Genomic DNA, 16,517 nt, shown 5'->3' with positions numbered 1-16,517 from the left:
TCCATCTGGCTTGGTGGAAGGCCCCAGGTGCCCTGAACTTCACACCTCCCTCTGGAATTTCTTCCAAGAAGGTGTAGGACAGGACAATGAGCTCCCTGTAATCGTCCCTGAGGTGGGCTAGAGTTTTTATGAGACTAAAATAAATAAATGTTTTGCGGGACCCCTAAACATCTTCCAATTTTCTTCAAATTTTATACACAGCTTGTGTATATGAAGTGCAACGAGGGCACCATGTGCTCGCTTGGTTCAGACAACTTTCAAATTTTCATCCTATGATTTGGACCACCCTACCTCACGCTATAGTAACACCCTTTTAGAACTGCCAGACCACATTATAATGCTCAGAGGTTAGTTTAAAAAAATAAAAAAATCGGTGGGTGTTTTCTTCACCAAAGTCATTGCATAGATCTTGTTTCTTTGCGTTCTATATACAACTTTGCTCAGGAAAATGTAAATGAAAATCCAGAAAAAAAATAAAGGTTACAGTAGGGCAGACGGCTAACACCAGGAGTTGTTGTTCGATTACGTTCAATTTTCCACATATTCATTGGATGATAGTAAGTAATATAATGGTTTTATTTTTCTTTATTTTTTTTAAAAGTGATTTCCAAATTTTTCCATATGATCATATGAGAAAAGCACCGGCTAATATTTATGACTAACCTGCAGATGCGTTAGGTAGTTGTTTTGATGTTTATTTTCTTGTTATATTTTTGTCAGTAAGTTCAGATGTGATAATAATTTCTTTAGAAAATTATTCATTCAGTAGATAATTTGGTGCACACTACTTTGTCTTCTCGGTGATGATGCTGCATTCCCGGATGTAAACAGCCAATCATAATGACGCGCTTCGATCAACGCCAGTGTACAGTTATGGGTAAGGTTATTATTTTCACCGCCGTTTTTCATAGAAAACGATTTTAAAAACTCCGCAATTTCACTGTTTTATAGTGGACACTATTGTAGTTATGGCAAATGTGTTAAAAAGTGTTTATTTAAAAGTTCAATGTAACCTAACAACATAAGCTAACCTTAACTTTAACCTAACCAAACCTTAGCCTAACTTTACCTAGCATAGCTGAACACCCACAGTGGGCGAACTTACTGTTACTGAGACGGGAATCGCCGAGCCATGGTGTTGAGGAAGTGGTGAATGATTGATGACTGATGACAAACCCAGCTCAATTTCACAGTATAACTGAAAATGCTTCCTTACGAACACATTCATAAATAAGACTATAACTGTAAAAAAATTGAAGGGTCAGATCGACTTTCCCCCAGAATTCACAAATAATGTCCTTACTGTATATGAACAGCGACACCCTTCACATGCCATGGTGAAATTTGAACTGGCTGAGCAGAGAGCGACAGAGCTCGGCTTGCATGGCGTTTGATTGGCTGAGTACCGTTGCATAACCGCTGAGAAAGACAAAATGTAGTGAGCGCCAAACAAGTAGTGCGCACTTATTTGTGTAAATATTTACCAAACGAAGGAATTTCCCTAAAAATAATAATTATACCAGAACTCATTGATGAAAATATACTAAGAATATAAACATTAAAACAAATAACTCGTCGACTGTGAAGTCCTCCACATTAGCCGATTTTAGTAGAGGATATGTATTATGTTGGGAAAAAATATTAAAAGGGCTGAAATCATGTGCTTACCAAACCTAACCTAACCTAACCTGTATCTTAACTTGCCTATACTCTCTAGAAAACTAAGCATTTATCCAAGAAAGTGAATAGAAGTGAAAGTACCGGTAATCAGCTTACTAAACTGTCTAAAAAAAAATCCTTAATTACTGAACAGCTGACGGTCATGAGTTGTATATTAGTCCATTTATGAGCCGCACAGTCCAGACGGCTGCTTTCACGTCCACAAAAAAAAACTTAAACTTGCACCATATCATAGCAAGTTCTTTCTCTTTAATATGCCAGGGGAACGGAGCCCTATGGCTAGGGAGTTAGATAAGGTTAGGTAGATTGGTGAGGTCTTCTAACAATGCCTCTGTTTAACACGTTTGCCAATACAGCTCCTCCCCGACTTACGACAGGGTTAGGGACCCAAATCCAGGTCGTAAGTCGAAAATGCTTAAATAATACATAGAAAATCCAAAATGGGTGTCTCTTTTTCTTCTCAGCACCACAAAACTCTCACTTTTAAGCTTGCCAGCCATTTTAAAGTGAATTACAAACAAAAATTTTGTCTGTACACCGCGCAATCACTGACGTTGGGACTCGAAAATATGTAATTTGACAAAATTTTGGTATGACTGAGGCGGTCGTATGTCCGGGTGGTCATAAGTCGGGGAGGAGCTATACTATGATAGTGTTCACTATAAATCCCAGTGAATTTTAAGTGTTTTTAAAATTGTTTTCTATGAAAAATTGGCGTTTGGTCAGTCGTAAATAATTTCCAAATTACCTGTCGTGATTGACAGTTGAATTCACACTGATGCGACACATCACCACAGGTGATGGCCACCATCATATTCATTTCAAAATAGCATTGCAAGAAGATATACTGGGTATATTTATTATACTGTATCTCGGCTTGCTAAGCTCCACGGCAAATTTACAGGCGCAGACTCTTCCACATGAACACCCAGCCAGACGACCAGAGAGGTAGAAGCAACTGACGATCTGGTAACAGTGTGTGTGTGTGTACTGGGGTGGGAAGGGGAGAGTTCTTGAGTTGCATGTTGCATAATATACAGTAATCATTTTTATTTTATTCATTATAAAGTATTGGAAGTAGAAGGGATTATTAAATTTAGGAATAAGTTTTTTTCCAGTAGTATTACAATGTTTGATTTTTTTTCACTGTAAATGGTAATTTTTAATCTAAATTTGGAGGCCAGAGAAACATGTGATCTTAACCTTCCCACACCAATTCTTAGTAAGAATAGTGTGGGAGAACAGGTGCCAGTCAATGGTTGATGTTGACCAAATATTTACCTGTAGTTATAATACCCATTCTTATAATAAACTTATTTCTAGAGGATAGGAATATTGCAATAAAAAATAGTATGGGAAGTTGTATTATTACGTGAAATGAAACCTGTGATTGTTATCATAACGGAAAATAAAAGTCCCTTATTATTAATGAGAAAATAAAGCATATACTGTAAACAAATTTTTATTGCATTTTTCACTCAGAAGTACGAGAGATGACCTAGTGAAAGCGAAGCTCATGAGAGGTGGTTAGATTTTTGCTTTCACAAAGGCTGTCCTAATAAGTGACGATATGAGGTTGGACTTGGGCATCAGAAATCATTGACAGAGGAACACCGTGCCAGCAGACTTGCCTTGGTTTGTTGGCATTAGGCACTGGACTTCTGGAAAAGGCTTGTTTTCACTGACATAAATTCTTTACTTTAGTATCCTGTCCACCCACCTGATAACAGCTTTAAGTCTTTTGGGCATTGATCTAACAAGTTTGCAGAGGATATCATGTTTGGCCCTAAATACCTCCCGTTCTGCCTTGGTGTGGGCAAACAACTCTGAAGATGTTTTTCCCTCACGGGCTTCCATGTGTTCACAATATTCGCCCATAAATTTTCCAAAGGGTTCATGTCAGGCCCTTGACAAGGCCAATCCAGCAGCTGCAAATTCTCATGGTCAGCAGTGTGTATGGGGCACCAGTCATGAACGAAAACAATAGGTCCAGGGGGGAAGGGAAATTTCTTTCCTGCAGAGAGGGCAAGAAAAAATTATCCAAAATGTCCAGTTACTTCTGCGCTGTAAATCTCCCGTCGATTTGAACCAAGCTCCCCACACCATGGACAGACATATAGCCCCACACATTACAGGTGCTGCGTCTGCCACGAACCTCCTTGTAAATATGCTCACGGTCATACCTGTTGTTAGAAATTTCAGCTGTTAATGTCATGATGCATTATAATTTGTGTAACTATCAGTATTGCTGGAAACCTTTACTCTAGAAAATTACTTTGGCTTAATATATAACTAGCAACTTAATGGTTTCCAATTTGGTATTTTATTAAGAATATTGCTGGACAAATAAATACGCATACTCATTATCGACGTGTGCCTTTCCGAGTGAGTAGTGGTGGTATTTATTTATATCATAGGATTGGATTTGTAGTTTTAGCAGGTCTGAAAACCAGGATTACTTGATTTATAACCTTTGCATATAATTTACATACAGCAGTTCCTGAAATGTTACCATAAGTGTAGGAATTCATAAAAGGTCGAATCTTTGTACAGGGTATTAGTTTGTTTTATTGCATTTGTTAATTGGACAAAATGATGTACACCTAGACCCCGACTTACGACTACGTGGACTTACGACCGCCTCAGATATAGATGAAAAAAGAAAAAAATTTTTTTTTTTTTAAATGACACGCATTTTCTATACCGAAACGTTTCCAGTTAATGTAGTCTCCATGTATAATTAGAAAATTATGGGGCCCCATGTGCATTCAGCTGACTACATTAAAGGTTAAGTGCTCAGTCACACTGTATCCATTCCTTATTATTTATTACTTTCACTGTACTGTATCCATTCATCATTATTCATTACTTTTACTGTACTGTATTTCATTGTAGATTATTTATTAAAAAAAAAAAAAAAATTTTTTTTTTTTTTTATCTATGTCGGACTTACGACCATGTCGGACTTATGACCTGGATTTGGGTCCCTAACCCCGTCGTAAGTCGGGGTCTAGGTGTATTATTGTTACCTCGTGTTGTTGCGCCTCCACATGTATATTTTGCCGTGATTGGTTGATGCAAAGATCTTTTGGTCTGTGAAGACAACTCTGTCCCAGAATTCCAGAGACTGGTCAGCATGTCGACGAGCGAAGGCTAGTCTGGCAGCACGGTGTTCCTCTGTCAGTCGTTCTTTCTTGGCGGGAATCCTGTGGTGGATACCCACCTTATGAAGCCGCCTCCAGACAGTTCTAGCGCTAACGTCCAGCCGCAAATCTTCGAATTGCAACAGCATTAGTGAAAGGGTTGTAAATATATTTGATTGCCTTGTAATCACCAGTAACATGTCAGTCTGATCAGTACTTACCAAGGTCATTCAGGTTGCCACTCTCCTCCCATCTTCTAATCCACTTGATTACAGTAGCGGCTGATATTCCAAGCTCATGGGATATGGCTCGGATAGAGAGTCCAGCTTCTCACAGGCCCACAATGCAACTTCTCAAAGCTAACTGGGTGTCACGACGGTTCATCTTGAAGTCTAACAGCTTTCTGTTGAATTCTATGATTTTTAGGGTCACTACAATACCTCGGATGAAGTTTGACTGTTGACACTTATGTGATGAACACGCAAATTATCATTGTTTTCACTATTTTGTATTGTATTCCATTCAGGGGCAGATGCATTTATATATTGAAACTTTTTTTTACATATGTCTATAAATTACCTGTGAAAATAAAGGATAAGGTATGTGTGTGCGCATGAGTGCGTTACAGATGGCCCAGCGCCACAAGGTAACTTCCTAACATTATAAAGGATAGCATTAAGCACCTACATGTCATTGGCAACTACTTGTCAGTATTTTTCGTAGCACCATTCCACTAGAATCATATTAAAATGATAAGTGTAAAGAGGTCATTTTGGTTTACCCGGTGCGAGGCTAGGTCGAAACATGACGTACAACATAGTATGTTTTCATTATGCGCTATTAATGCTTTCATGAAATATGATGTGCATATAAGAGCAGCTGAATCACCTAAAAATGTGTACTGTCAGTTAAAAGTTATATGTTGGATTTGGAAAATAATTATAACTAAGTAATTGGTTGATATCAATCATTGACTGGCACCTGTTTTCCCAATCTGTCCTTACCCGAAGAAAGGTAGCAGTAGTGTGGGGAGGTAAAGGTTACGCGTTTCTCTGGCTTTGGGGCCTTAGATTAGAGATAACCAATTACAGTACACTCCAATAAATCAAACAACCTAATGCTACTGTAAATATGTATTCCTTTACCATAATCACCTCTTCCACTTCCATCACTCTTTTGTGTGTGAAATAATATATGATTAAATTATGCAAAATGGAACTCGAGTACTCCCCCATCTTTCCCCCTCCCCAAACCCTCCCACCCCCGCGCGCACACTGTTACCAGATCGTCAGCTGATTCTACTTCTCTGGTCGTCTGGCTGGGTGTTCAACGTGGAAGAGTCCGCAACTGTACATATATTCCACCTTCCTACTGCATGTACTGTAGATAATAGTGGAGTCATAAATTGTCATTCTCTCCTGTGTGAGTGAAATCAACCTCTGCATCACACTCAACCATCCTCACCCTGAAGTATGGAATTTGACTGGCCACAACAAAGTGCAGCTAAACCGCACCAGACATGACAGTTGGTGTTTTTGTCATGTCGTGTCTGGTCAGTGTGAAACGGCTTCCTCTAAACCCTTTGTTTTTGTGCGGTGGATATTTTCTGTGATCAGCCAAGTTCCTACTAATGTTATTTTACCATGCGTGTGCTCTGATTGGCAAATCATCCATTACCAGCGAATAACGCAAGAACTACATGTACAATTTACCGTGACTGGCGGCATGTGGTATTTATTTATTCCAGTTACAGTAGTCAGGAATCTGTGATGAAAAATGGTTCTGAGGTCATGTAATTTTTTTCTGGCAACTCCAAATTTTTACCCAGCTCATAAACTGCATGATTTTGTAATAACTTGACTAAAAAGTAATGGGTTTGGGCTAATATTGCTTACTTAGGGGCCTACTTAGAACCCTGTTTTGGTGTAGATTATATTGACTTTTGTCAGTTATTTTTGTTACCAGTTATTTATATTGAGGAGGGGGGGGGGGTAATTGGGCATAAGCATAGTATTTCCTGGCAAAACACAGCATAGTTGTGTGTATTTATAATGGAATAAAATAGGGGCTCTGTATTGGAAAATAGGGGTGAAAGGATTAATTGTTTGTTTTTTAATTCAGAAGATGTTGCACTCAGAAATATTATAAAAATAACAAATAAGTTTTCTTGCATTCAATATTATTGTGTACGTATAACAGAAAGAAACATACAAATATATGGTGTAAAATTACTTAGAAAGGTTCAAGGACCTTCTGCTGACCTGGGATCTTGTACTGTACATGTGAATGACATACTGTACCTGTACTGTACTGTATATTGCTCTAACATGTCTTTAAGTGAAGGTCATCACAATTTGATTAGTTAAAGGTAGGGCTAGTAATGAACTACAATTGCAATGAAGTGAAGACAAAATTATTTCAAAAGATATTTAATATTAAAATATATATTACCAGTACTGTACTTCGATATTGCACTAAAAAATATTCAGTCAAATCTACCTGGTCACCAGAAGTACAGTAGAACGCCGATATAACATAAGATACTGAGATACTCTCCAAGAGAGGTCGCTTTAAACTGAATTCGCACTAAATCAAAGTGTTGTTTCAATGGAATAATTTAGTTTGGTACTTGAGAGAAACACAAAATACAAAAAAAAATGAGTACCCAGATGCACCTCAGCCCATCTCCGAGAATAAACAAAACATTGTTTTTTGTAGTATTATGTTAAAACAAACACACACAAATCAACACAGCTAAAATTAAGGGATGCGAAATGGTCTGTTTACTGGCTGGGAAGATGGGGGGAGGGAGGGAAGGTGGTGATATGTTTGACAGTTGATGCCAAAGTCTAGTGCTTATTTATTTATGTCCTTAAGAGTGACTTAAGTTTTCTCTTATAAAATGTCACTAAACTGACCTGGGAGAATATAATTAACATTGCTGGAATTCTTATAAGATAGTGATTAATTTGAATATAAACATGCTGTAGCTCGCATTAGACATACAAAGAGCAAAAATTTTTATCTCGTGCAAAATATATGACCTTTATATTCAAATTATTCTCTGTCTTGCAAGGATTCCAGCAATGCAAATTATATTCTAACTTTAGTCTGTGATATTATATAAGATGAAAGCTTTAAGCCTAGAACACCAAACCCTGGCAGGGAAGATGGGGGGAAGTGAAGTGACAGTGACATGTGTGACAGTTGGCGCCAAGGTCTAATGAAGTATTTATTTGTTTATGTCCTTTAGCTTGAGTTTGTTTTTTGCTTATAAAATGTCAAAGAAGTGACCAGGGAGACTATAATTTACATTGCTGGAATTCTTTTAAGATAGTGATTAATTTAAATATACTCATGCTATAGTTTGCACAAGACAAAAATTTTATTAATCATTTAGTACATTATTTTGAGTACATGTACAGTACAGTGGTCCCTCGGTTAACGAGCGCCTCGGTTAACGAGATTTCGGTTAACGAGTTAGCTTCCATAAGTTTCTTGACTTCGGTTAACGAGCAATCCCTCGATTAACGAGTTTCTTACGAGCCGACCTGAACATGTTTTCGCTTGCATTTGGCGGTCCACCAGCTGTAGTATTAGTCCGCCAATACAGTAATCGGTTCTACGGCTTAAATTCCTTACCATTTTAGCAAATATCAAGAAGTTTATACTATTCAATAATTTTAAAAGTTTAATATTAAATGTTTTAGTCATTTTAACAATTATTGAACATAATTGAAGGTAATGAAACTAGTTTTATGCGCGCCATCCAGCCTCTCAACACACCATACAGGCGTCAGTCTTTGTGTCTTTTCAGTGGAGGTAACATCTTGCTTGAGACTCTCTTCAACTAAATGCTTTTTTTCTGTGTTTGCAAGCAAATTATTGGTCATTTGGAAATTTATTTTACATATTGACCATATATAATGCAGTACAGTGTTGATTTGAAGAAAATAATCTTGAATTACACCAAGAAAACTAAAATTTTATGGGTGAAATGGCGCCATGGGGTGACATCTCTTCCACCCCAATGCCTTCTCTTCTCCCTTCTCCTCCACCCCCATTCTAATTCCCATCGTCATCATCCAGGAGCCTTCTACATACACACCTCAAAGTAAGTGTACTTTTCTACCTTTTTTGTTGAATTTAGGCAATTTTCGGTGAGCTGGAGCCATTACCCAAAAACCCATTGAAACATGGTTTCGGTTAACGAGTTTTTCGGTTAATGAGTAACCTTCTAGAACGGATTGTGCTCGTTAACCGAGGGACCACTGTACAGCTTTGCCCTTAGGACAGTGTAGCGTGCCCAGAGAAACATTTGGAGCAAAATTTTAAATATGATGCGCCAGATTGACTCTCGCAAAATAGGAAAGATTCGCTTGAAATTAAAACATTTTCCCTAATTGTGGGTGTCACTTTAAATCAACAATCTTAAATTGAATCGCTTTAAATCGACGTTCTACTGTAGCAGAAAATTTTGATGATTTCAGGTATCCGAGCAGTTTACACTGGCCAGAAAGTAGGTAATATAGCAATAATTTTGGGTGTAAGAATCATACTAGCCCAGATAGACATAACCACCAAGTTAAATGTTCTATTAACGAAGACTATAAACCATGCCACTATTTTCACCAAATACTGAGGTACATTTTTTACAATTTAGTCTTGGTGACCTTTGAAAGTTGGTAAAAAAAAAACAAAAAAAAGTTTTATTCAATACAGGTACCTGTACTGTGAAGAGCAGTGGTTCTTAACCTTTTTAGGGTCGTGCCCCCTATAGCATTTGGTCCTCATCTCTCTCCCCCCCCAGCCCCCCCACTCCTTCCTTCATATAAAATTCTGAATCTAAAAATTAAAAAAAATTGAATTATCGTACTGGAGCCTCAAAATTATCGTTTCTTCGTCAAATTATCGTCCACTTCCTGACATTACTACTCCCTTAATTCAGTCACTTTTAGTTGAATTTTACATTTTGATTGACAGTTCCCATTTACGACATTTTGAAGTATCTGTGGGGAGCGAGAGGCCCCCCCCCCCTCCGAAAATCCAAATAAAGACACACACACACCTACCTACCTACCTACCTACCTACCTACCTACCTGCTAAGGCCATTCTTTATTTTTGCTTTGGGTTTGCGCCCACCCTGGAAATTACTCGTGCTCCCCTAGGGGGGCGTGCCCTCCGGCTAAGAACCACTGGTATAGAGCTTCACTAGATGCACTATTCTAACAAATTTTGCTATTTCAAGTAAAAGCATTAGTCATATATTGCACATACAGTACTAGATTTTCACTTGGTATCCCATGGTGCCCAAAAAATTGGTGAAATGGGGATTCTTTTTGGTACTTATGTTTTTTTTTTTTATGGGGATTAGCCCACCCGGGCACAGGTCACCGACCCACATAGGGGTCTGAGGGGCAAAAGTTTAATAATAATGCAGTAATAACAATAATAATAATAATCATTAGTTCATAGTAAATAAAATTTATATTAAAAAATACAAAATTAAAAATAAAACAACAATAATAATAACTGATGATATTAATAATAAAGAACTATAGAAAAAAAAGATTAATAGTGAGAAAAAATATACTGTACAGGTATGTACAGTTAACCCTCACTTTACGCGGTCCCGCATTCCGCGTTTCCACGTTTACGCGGTGCCCTGCCGGAACCCAGGATGCTCACATTCCGCGGTGCGTGTACCCCTTTACGCGGAGAGCGGCTGGCGAGCCGCGCCATTTTTTGATCCAAACCTCCCGCCATCCGCCATGTTGTGTAAGCTGCGCGAACATGGTGCGCACAAGGTCGCCCAGTCATCAAAACATTACCAGTTCTTCACCCGCCACCCACCACAGCCGGCCCAAGTCAGTGATAGTGATAATTATGGTGAGGATATGGACTTATATGGACTTTGGGGAGTTTGACAAAGAGGCCCTGCAAGCCTCTGTGGTGGATAGTGATACAATTGATACAAGTGACACAGGTGAGGGCCAATAATCTGCCCTCTGCCTCGGAACCAACCGCCCATCCCTGTGTGCCCAGCCATTTTTTATACTAATGTAAGTGTTAAAAAACCTAATATTATTGATATTTCTCTTAATTATTAATTGTGTGTGCATACCATCATAAAGTTACGATAATATTTTTACTACAACAGTTGTGTGTCGTCAAAAAGTGGAGTTTGGGGATCGGCCCGGACTCCATTTCAATTAATCCCATATGTTATGTTATTCACTTTACGCGTTTCTCACTTTACGCGGGACCCTCCGGGTTACATTAACCGCGTAAAGTGAGGTTAACTGTATGTTGTGTTGTCAAAGTAAGAGAAGCAATTGAGACCCTGCAATTGTGTGTAAAGGAGGCAGAAAGTCAGATGAGCAACCTGGGACTTGTTCACAATTTTTGTGATGGGATATGGCAGCAGGGTCTCCCATTAGACAATACATTATGTTTTCAGTATCTTTCCAGGTGGTAGTACCTCTCTGTTTGATAGGGAGCTATAACATACATTCATAGCATGTTACAACCTTCTACATTGAAAGACGAAACACATGCCACCATTGGAACTTGTAATGCTATTTGACCTCTGTGACCACTTGAATTAAGTTGAATCTAAAACTCACCTGATATGTTATAAAGGGATACCAAGTACACCTACAGTAAAAATTTGGGGATCGTAGGTGCAGAGAATAAGTGAAATATTCCATGTTGTCTCTTTTTAGAAAAAAACCCTAATGATGATAACTGTAACGGAAATACAGCAAAGTCTCGAATAACGACGTTAATGTGTCCTCCAATATTACAGTGTAAGGTGAATCATTGTATCGTGAATCATTAATTACCATTAAAATAAAGCAATAATAATGAGATGCATTCCCAAGTGTGACCATTTCATATCTTTTGTGTGGCTTCCGCCCCCCCAAAAAAAAAACTGTACAGTACAATTAATGAAAATTGCAATTTATATTCTTTAAATAATGTTCCTGAATGCACCTTAAACAATATAAATTAATATGATGATGTTCACACACGAGGAGATGGGACGCCATTGTTTTCGTTTGTGTTTACAGGCGGGAGTCTGGGACGATAGTTCTACACGGGAAAATTAAGAAAATAAGACCCTGGTTGTAGCTGTAGTAAAAGTAATGTAAAAAAAATGAATATATATGATTTAAGTAACGATTGTATTTTTGAAAACTCAATTTCCACCGAGTTGGAGGTACAGCCAGGGTCACAGGCCTATAACCACACAATCACTGCCACATGACAAAGCTTTTATTTTATTTTATTTTTTAGGGTGTTGTGGTCACGGCTGTGATAAAGGCCAACCAGGGAGTGTAGTACTGTGCCTTCAGTTAAATCAGTTCATAGTTGTCATCAGTGAATGCAGAAGAGACTATAATAACTTAAAGTGAATACATATTGGCAATCGAGCTGGTAAGGACAACTGCCAGCCTATTCGTGTCATAGGTGCCACAGAGACTTTAAATTTTATTTTGTTTGTGTGCTTGCTCAAGGACTGAATCTGTGTTTATAATACACCACTCACAGGGAGATACAGTGTACACAGTGATAGTTCATAGTGTCATCAGTGACCGCTGAAGTTGTAAATAACTTAAAGTGAGCGCTCACTAGCAAGCAAGCTGGAAAGGCACCGTGCCAGCTGAAACCAAGTCGTGTCATAGGTGCCACAGAGACTTTAAATTTTATTTTATGTTGATTGTGTGCTTGCTCAAGGACTGAAACTGTGCCTACAATACACCATTCACAGGGAGATACAGTGTACGCAGTCGCAGACGACAACTCCATAGGCAACAGAGAGTAGCTAAGTACTTTTTTCTCTCTTTATTTTCTTTGAAATAGGTGTAGATCTATACACAGTCTGCACCCCCCCCCCACAACAACAACAACCATGAGTTTGGTATGTGATTACTGCAGGGAGACGTCGGATATGGAGGATGCAGGCCTAACTAATGCAACGTTTAGGAAGTTACTAACTGCCGTAAAGCTTGATGGCTGTTGCTGGTATTGCCCTGGCTGCATAGTCAAGGTGAATGAAGCGATTGCAATCCATAAGGGAACGAGTTCTCTAGGGACGAAAATAGATGAAGCAGGAGCCCTGCTGGTTGACAAACTGGAGCAAGTTGAGAAAGAGATCCTTGCTAAGACTGAGGAAGTAGCTAATAGAATGGAGGTGGTTGCTAAGAGGAGCTATGCGGACGTATTAGGAGGGCCACGGGTGGGGGGGGCGGAGAGTAATGCAGAATCAGTACAGGTTCTACAGCAGATTGGGACTCTGAAAAAGTGTGTCGAAGAAATGAAAATTAACGGACCTACTGTTAGGGGAGAGGAGGAACACCAGGAACGGCTCCAGCGCAGGAACAATGTAATAGTTTTTGGAGTCCCAGAGAGCCAGGCAGAGGGAACTGTGAGTAAGGAAACACACGACAAGGTGCTGTTTCAAAATATTTGCACAGAGGTTCTGAAGATTCCAGCAACCCCTCAGGATGTGAGGAGACTGGGACAAAAGCAGGGGGTTAAGCCTCGCCCCCTCAGGATCACACTAGGGAGTGAGGAGGAAAAATGGCAAGTTATCCGGCAGGCAAAAAACTTAGCAAGGAGCGAGGCATTTCGAGATGTATTTATTCACCCAGACCGCACGGTAATGCAGAGGGAACAGCACAAGAAGCTCCTGCTGGACTTGAAGCAGAAGAGGGAGGAGTCGAGAAGGAACGGGGACAGGTGCACATGGGTTATACTCAGGGGGAGGGTAGTGGAAACAAGTGTGCCGACACAGGGCCAGGGGGCAGCAGTGCACCCTCCACCCACTCAACCCCCCACCCGGGAGGCGGCACCGGCTCAGCCTACCGGACAGGAGGGAACGAGCGCCGTGTAAACAATGAAATTTTTAACCACACCCTGCAAAATACAGTGTACTTAGCAAATGCTGCAGCTTCTGAGAATGTGGGTGGAGCGGGTTTATTACTAAGAGCAGAGACGTTACCGAGAACAAATTCTGGCTTGAATGTCATGTACACTAATACCGACACGTTCCTTGATAAGAGGGAGGAGTTTGAAACACTACTAAGAGTACACCAACCAGATATTGTAGGAGTTGTAGAACTGTTGTACAAGAACAGGAGAATCGACCCAGAGGAATGTGAGTTCAGTATTGCTGGATATGACTCATTTACGAACCTAACTCAAGAATCCTGCAGGAGGGGTGTGGTTATCTACGCTAGGCAAGACCTTAGAGCCAGCCAGGCGAGGGTACAGGGAGAGGATGTCTTTGAAGAGTCCAAGTGGTGTAAAATTAAATTAAAGGGAGGGGACTTACTTATCGTCGGGTGTATCTACAGATCCCCGAACTGTGGCCCACTAAATCAAAGGAACTTAAGAACCTTAATAAACAATGCGGCGATGCTCAACCCCAGCCACCTCCTTATCATGGGGGACTTTAACTATGGCGACATCGACTGGAGAAACGAGTCAACCCCGAATGACTTGAATAATCCTGCTACTCTTTTTGTAGAAACTCTGAGAGATAATTTTCTGTTCCAACATGTGAGAGACCCGACACATTACAGAGGGGAACAAACACCCAAGCCACTTGACCTCATCATAACAAACGAGGAGGGTATGGTGGCCAAACTGGAACACCTTGCCCCAGTTGGCACCAGTCACCATACAGTGTTGTCATTCAGATTTAACTGTTACCTAGTTCAAGATAAGGCCAGGCCAAGGTGCAAATATTACAAGGGAAATTACAATGGGATGAGGGAAGAGATGAGGGGTATCAACTGGCCTGACTTATTAAGGCACAAGAACGCAGACACTACGCTGAATATCATAACTAGTAAAATGACCCATTTGATCGATAAATATATACCCAAGACCAAACCCAGTGCTTCTAGGAATACGAGGGGATCCCTACACATGAACCATGCGGCGGTCGACAAAATTAAGAAGAAAACCCAGAAATTCAAGACGTGGGTTGGGTCAAACGATGAGCAAGACAGGAGGATGTATGCAAGAGCCAGAAACCAAGCAAAGATAGAGTGTAGGAGGGCTGAAAAGGAGTTCCAAAGGCTGGTTGCACGCGAGGTCAAGTCAAACCCAAAGGCGTTTTACCGCTATGCAAAGTCGAAATTGAAAACGCGAGTAGGAGTATCAGACCTGAGGCTTGAAGATGGTAGTTACGCAGATTCTGACCAGGATAAAGCTGAGGCATTGAACAGCTTCTTTTCCTCAGTGTTCACAAGAGAGGATGCAACTAACCTTCCTGCGTTTGAGGACAGACGGTTCGACACAGCACTGACCCACATTGTGTTCACAGAAGAGGGTATTAGAAATAAACTGTCCAGGCTAAAGGTCCATAAGAGTCCTGGACCTGACATGGTGCATCCTAGAGTGCTAAGGGAGCTGTGCAACGAGCTTGCAGAGCCCCTGAAGATTCTGTTTTGTAAATGCCTGGATGAACAAATGGTCCCCAGTGAATGGAAAGTGGCTTATGTGAGTCCTATCTTCAAGAAGGGCGATAGGCACTCCACGAACAACTATAGACCGGTGAGCCTGACCAGCATAATATGTAAAGTACTTGAGAGTATTATCAGAGATGCAGCGATGGAACATCTACTACGAAACAACCTTGTAAAAGATTGCCAACACGGTTTTATGCCGGGGCGCTCTTGCTTGACACAATTGCTCAAGGTATTGGATATTTGGACCCATATTCTAGAACGGGGTGGTAATATCGACAATATTTACCTAGATTTTGCCAAGGCTTTCGACAGTGTACCCCACGAAAGGCTGAAAATCAAACTGGAAGGGTACGGAATTCGGGGAAATGTCCTAGCGTGGATAGAAGACTTTCTACATGACCGCAAGCAATGTGTGGTGATTAATGGCACGAAATCGTCATCTGTACCTGTAACAAGTGGGGTACCGCAGGGTAGTGTATTGGGCCCGCTGTTGTTTGTTTGTTTCATAAATGATATGCCTGACGTTGTACACTCCTCCATACAAATGTTTGCCGATGACGCCAAGTTATTTCGGGAAATTAAGAACCAAGCGGACTGTGAAGAGCTGCAGAAGGACCTCTGTGGGCTCCAGGAATGGTCGAAGGAATGGCTGCTGAGATTCAATGTCACGAAGTGTAAGAGGATGCACCTGGGGCGTACCAACGGTAAGGAGGCGTACCATATGTCCCAACGGGATGAAGAAAATGTACTAGTTGAGACTGTGTGTGAGAAGGACCTAGGTGTGTATGTTGACAATGAGCTGAAGTTCTCGGGCCATTGTGAGAAGAAGGTAAATCAGGCAAATAAATTATTGGGTCTTATAAGAAGGTCGTTCAGATATCTAGACGGTCCGTCCCTCGTGACGATCTTCAGGAGTGAAGTGCTTCCCCATCTGGAGTACTGTCACCCCATCTGGTCCCCGAGATATGCTAGGGACTGTCAGTTGGTTGAAAATGTTCAAAGGAGGGCCACCAAGCTGGTGCCTGCACTTCGGCATCTCAGCTACCCTGCGAGATTGGAGCGCCTGAACTTGCCTAGCTTATACTACAGACGGGCAAGGGGGGACCTAGTTGAGGTTTATAAGCATCTCAGGGGGCACTACTCAGTTGAGTGTCCTTACTTGGAGCTGGCGGACGCTCGCCCCACAAGGGGTCACAGCTCAAGATTGAA

At 40.6% G+C, this 16,517-nt stretch overlaps 1 protein-coding gene across 1 annotated transcript in view; it reads left to right on the top strand.

The window, feature by feature from the left end:
* The window catches only part of LOC121870405 (modifier of protein aggregation 4-like), a 73,020-nt gene that overhangs the window by 4,285 nt on the left and 52,218 nt on the right, over window positions 1–16,517 (top strand). Inside the window, exon 2 of the mRNA XM_042372242.1 lies at window positions 832–877. Within this exon, the coding sequence (XP_042228176.1) occupies window positions 841–877 (37 nt within the window). The 5' untranslated portion in view covers window positions 832–840. The remainder of the gene's footprint in view (window positions 1–831; window positions 878–16,517) is intronic.

The sequence above is a fragment of the Homarus americanus genome, unplaced genomic scaffold, assembly GCF_018991925.1.
Source record: "Homarus americanus isolate GMGI-L3 unplaced genomic scaffold, GMGI_Hamer_2.0 scaffold40856, whole genome shotgun sequence".
NCBI lineage: Eukaryota > Metazoa > Arthropoda > Malacostraca > Decapoda > Nephropidae > Homarus > Homarus americanus.
The sequence above is the reverse complement of the archived record's forward strand: the minus strand, read 5'-3'. Positions and strand labels throughout refer to the sequence as shown.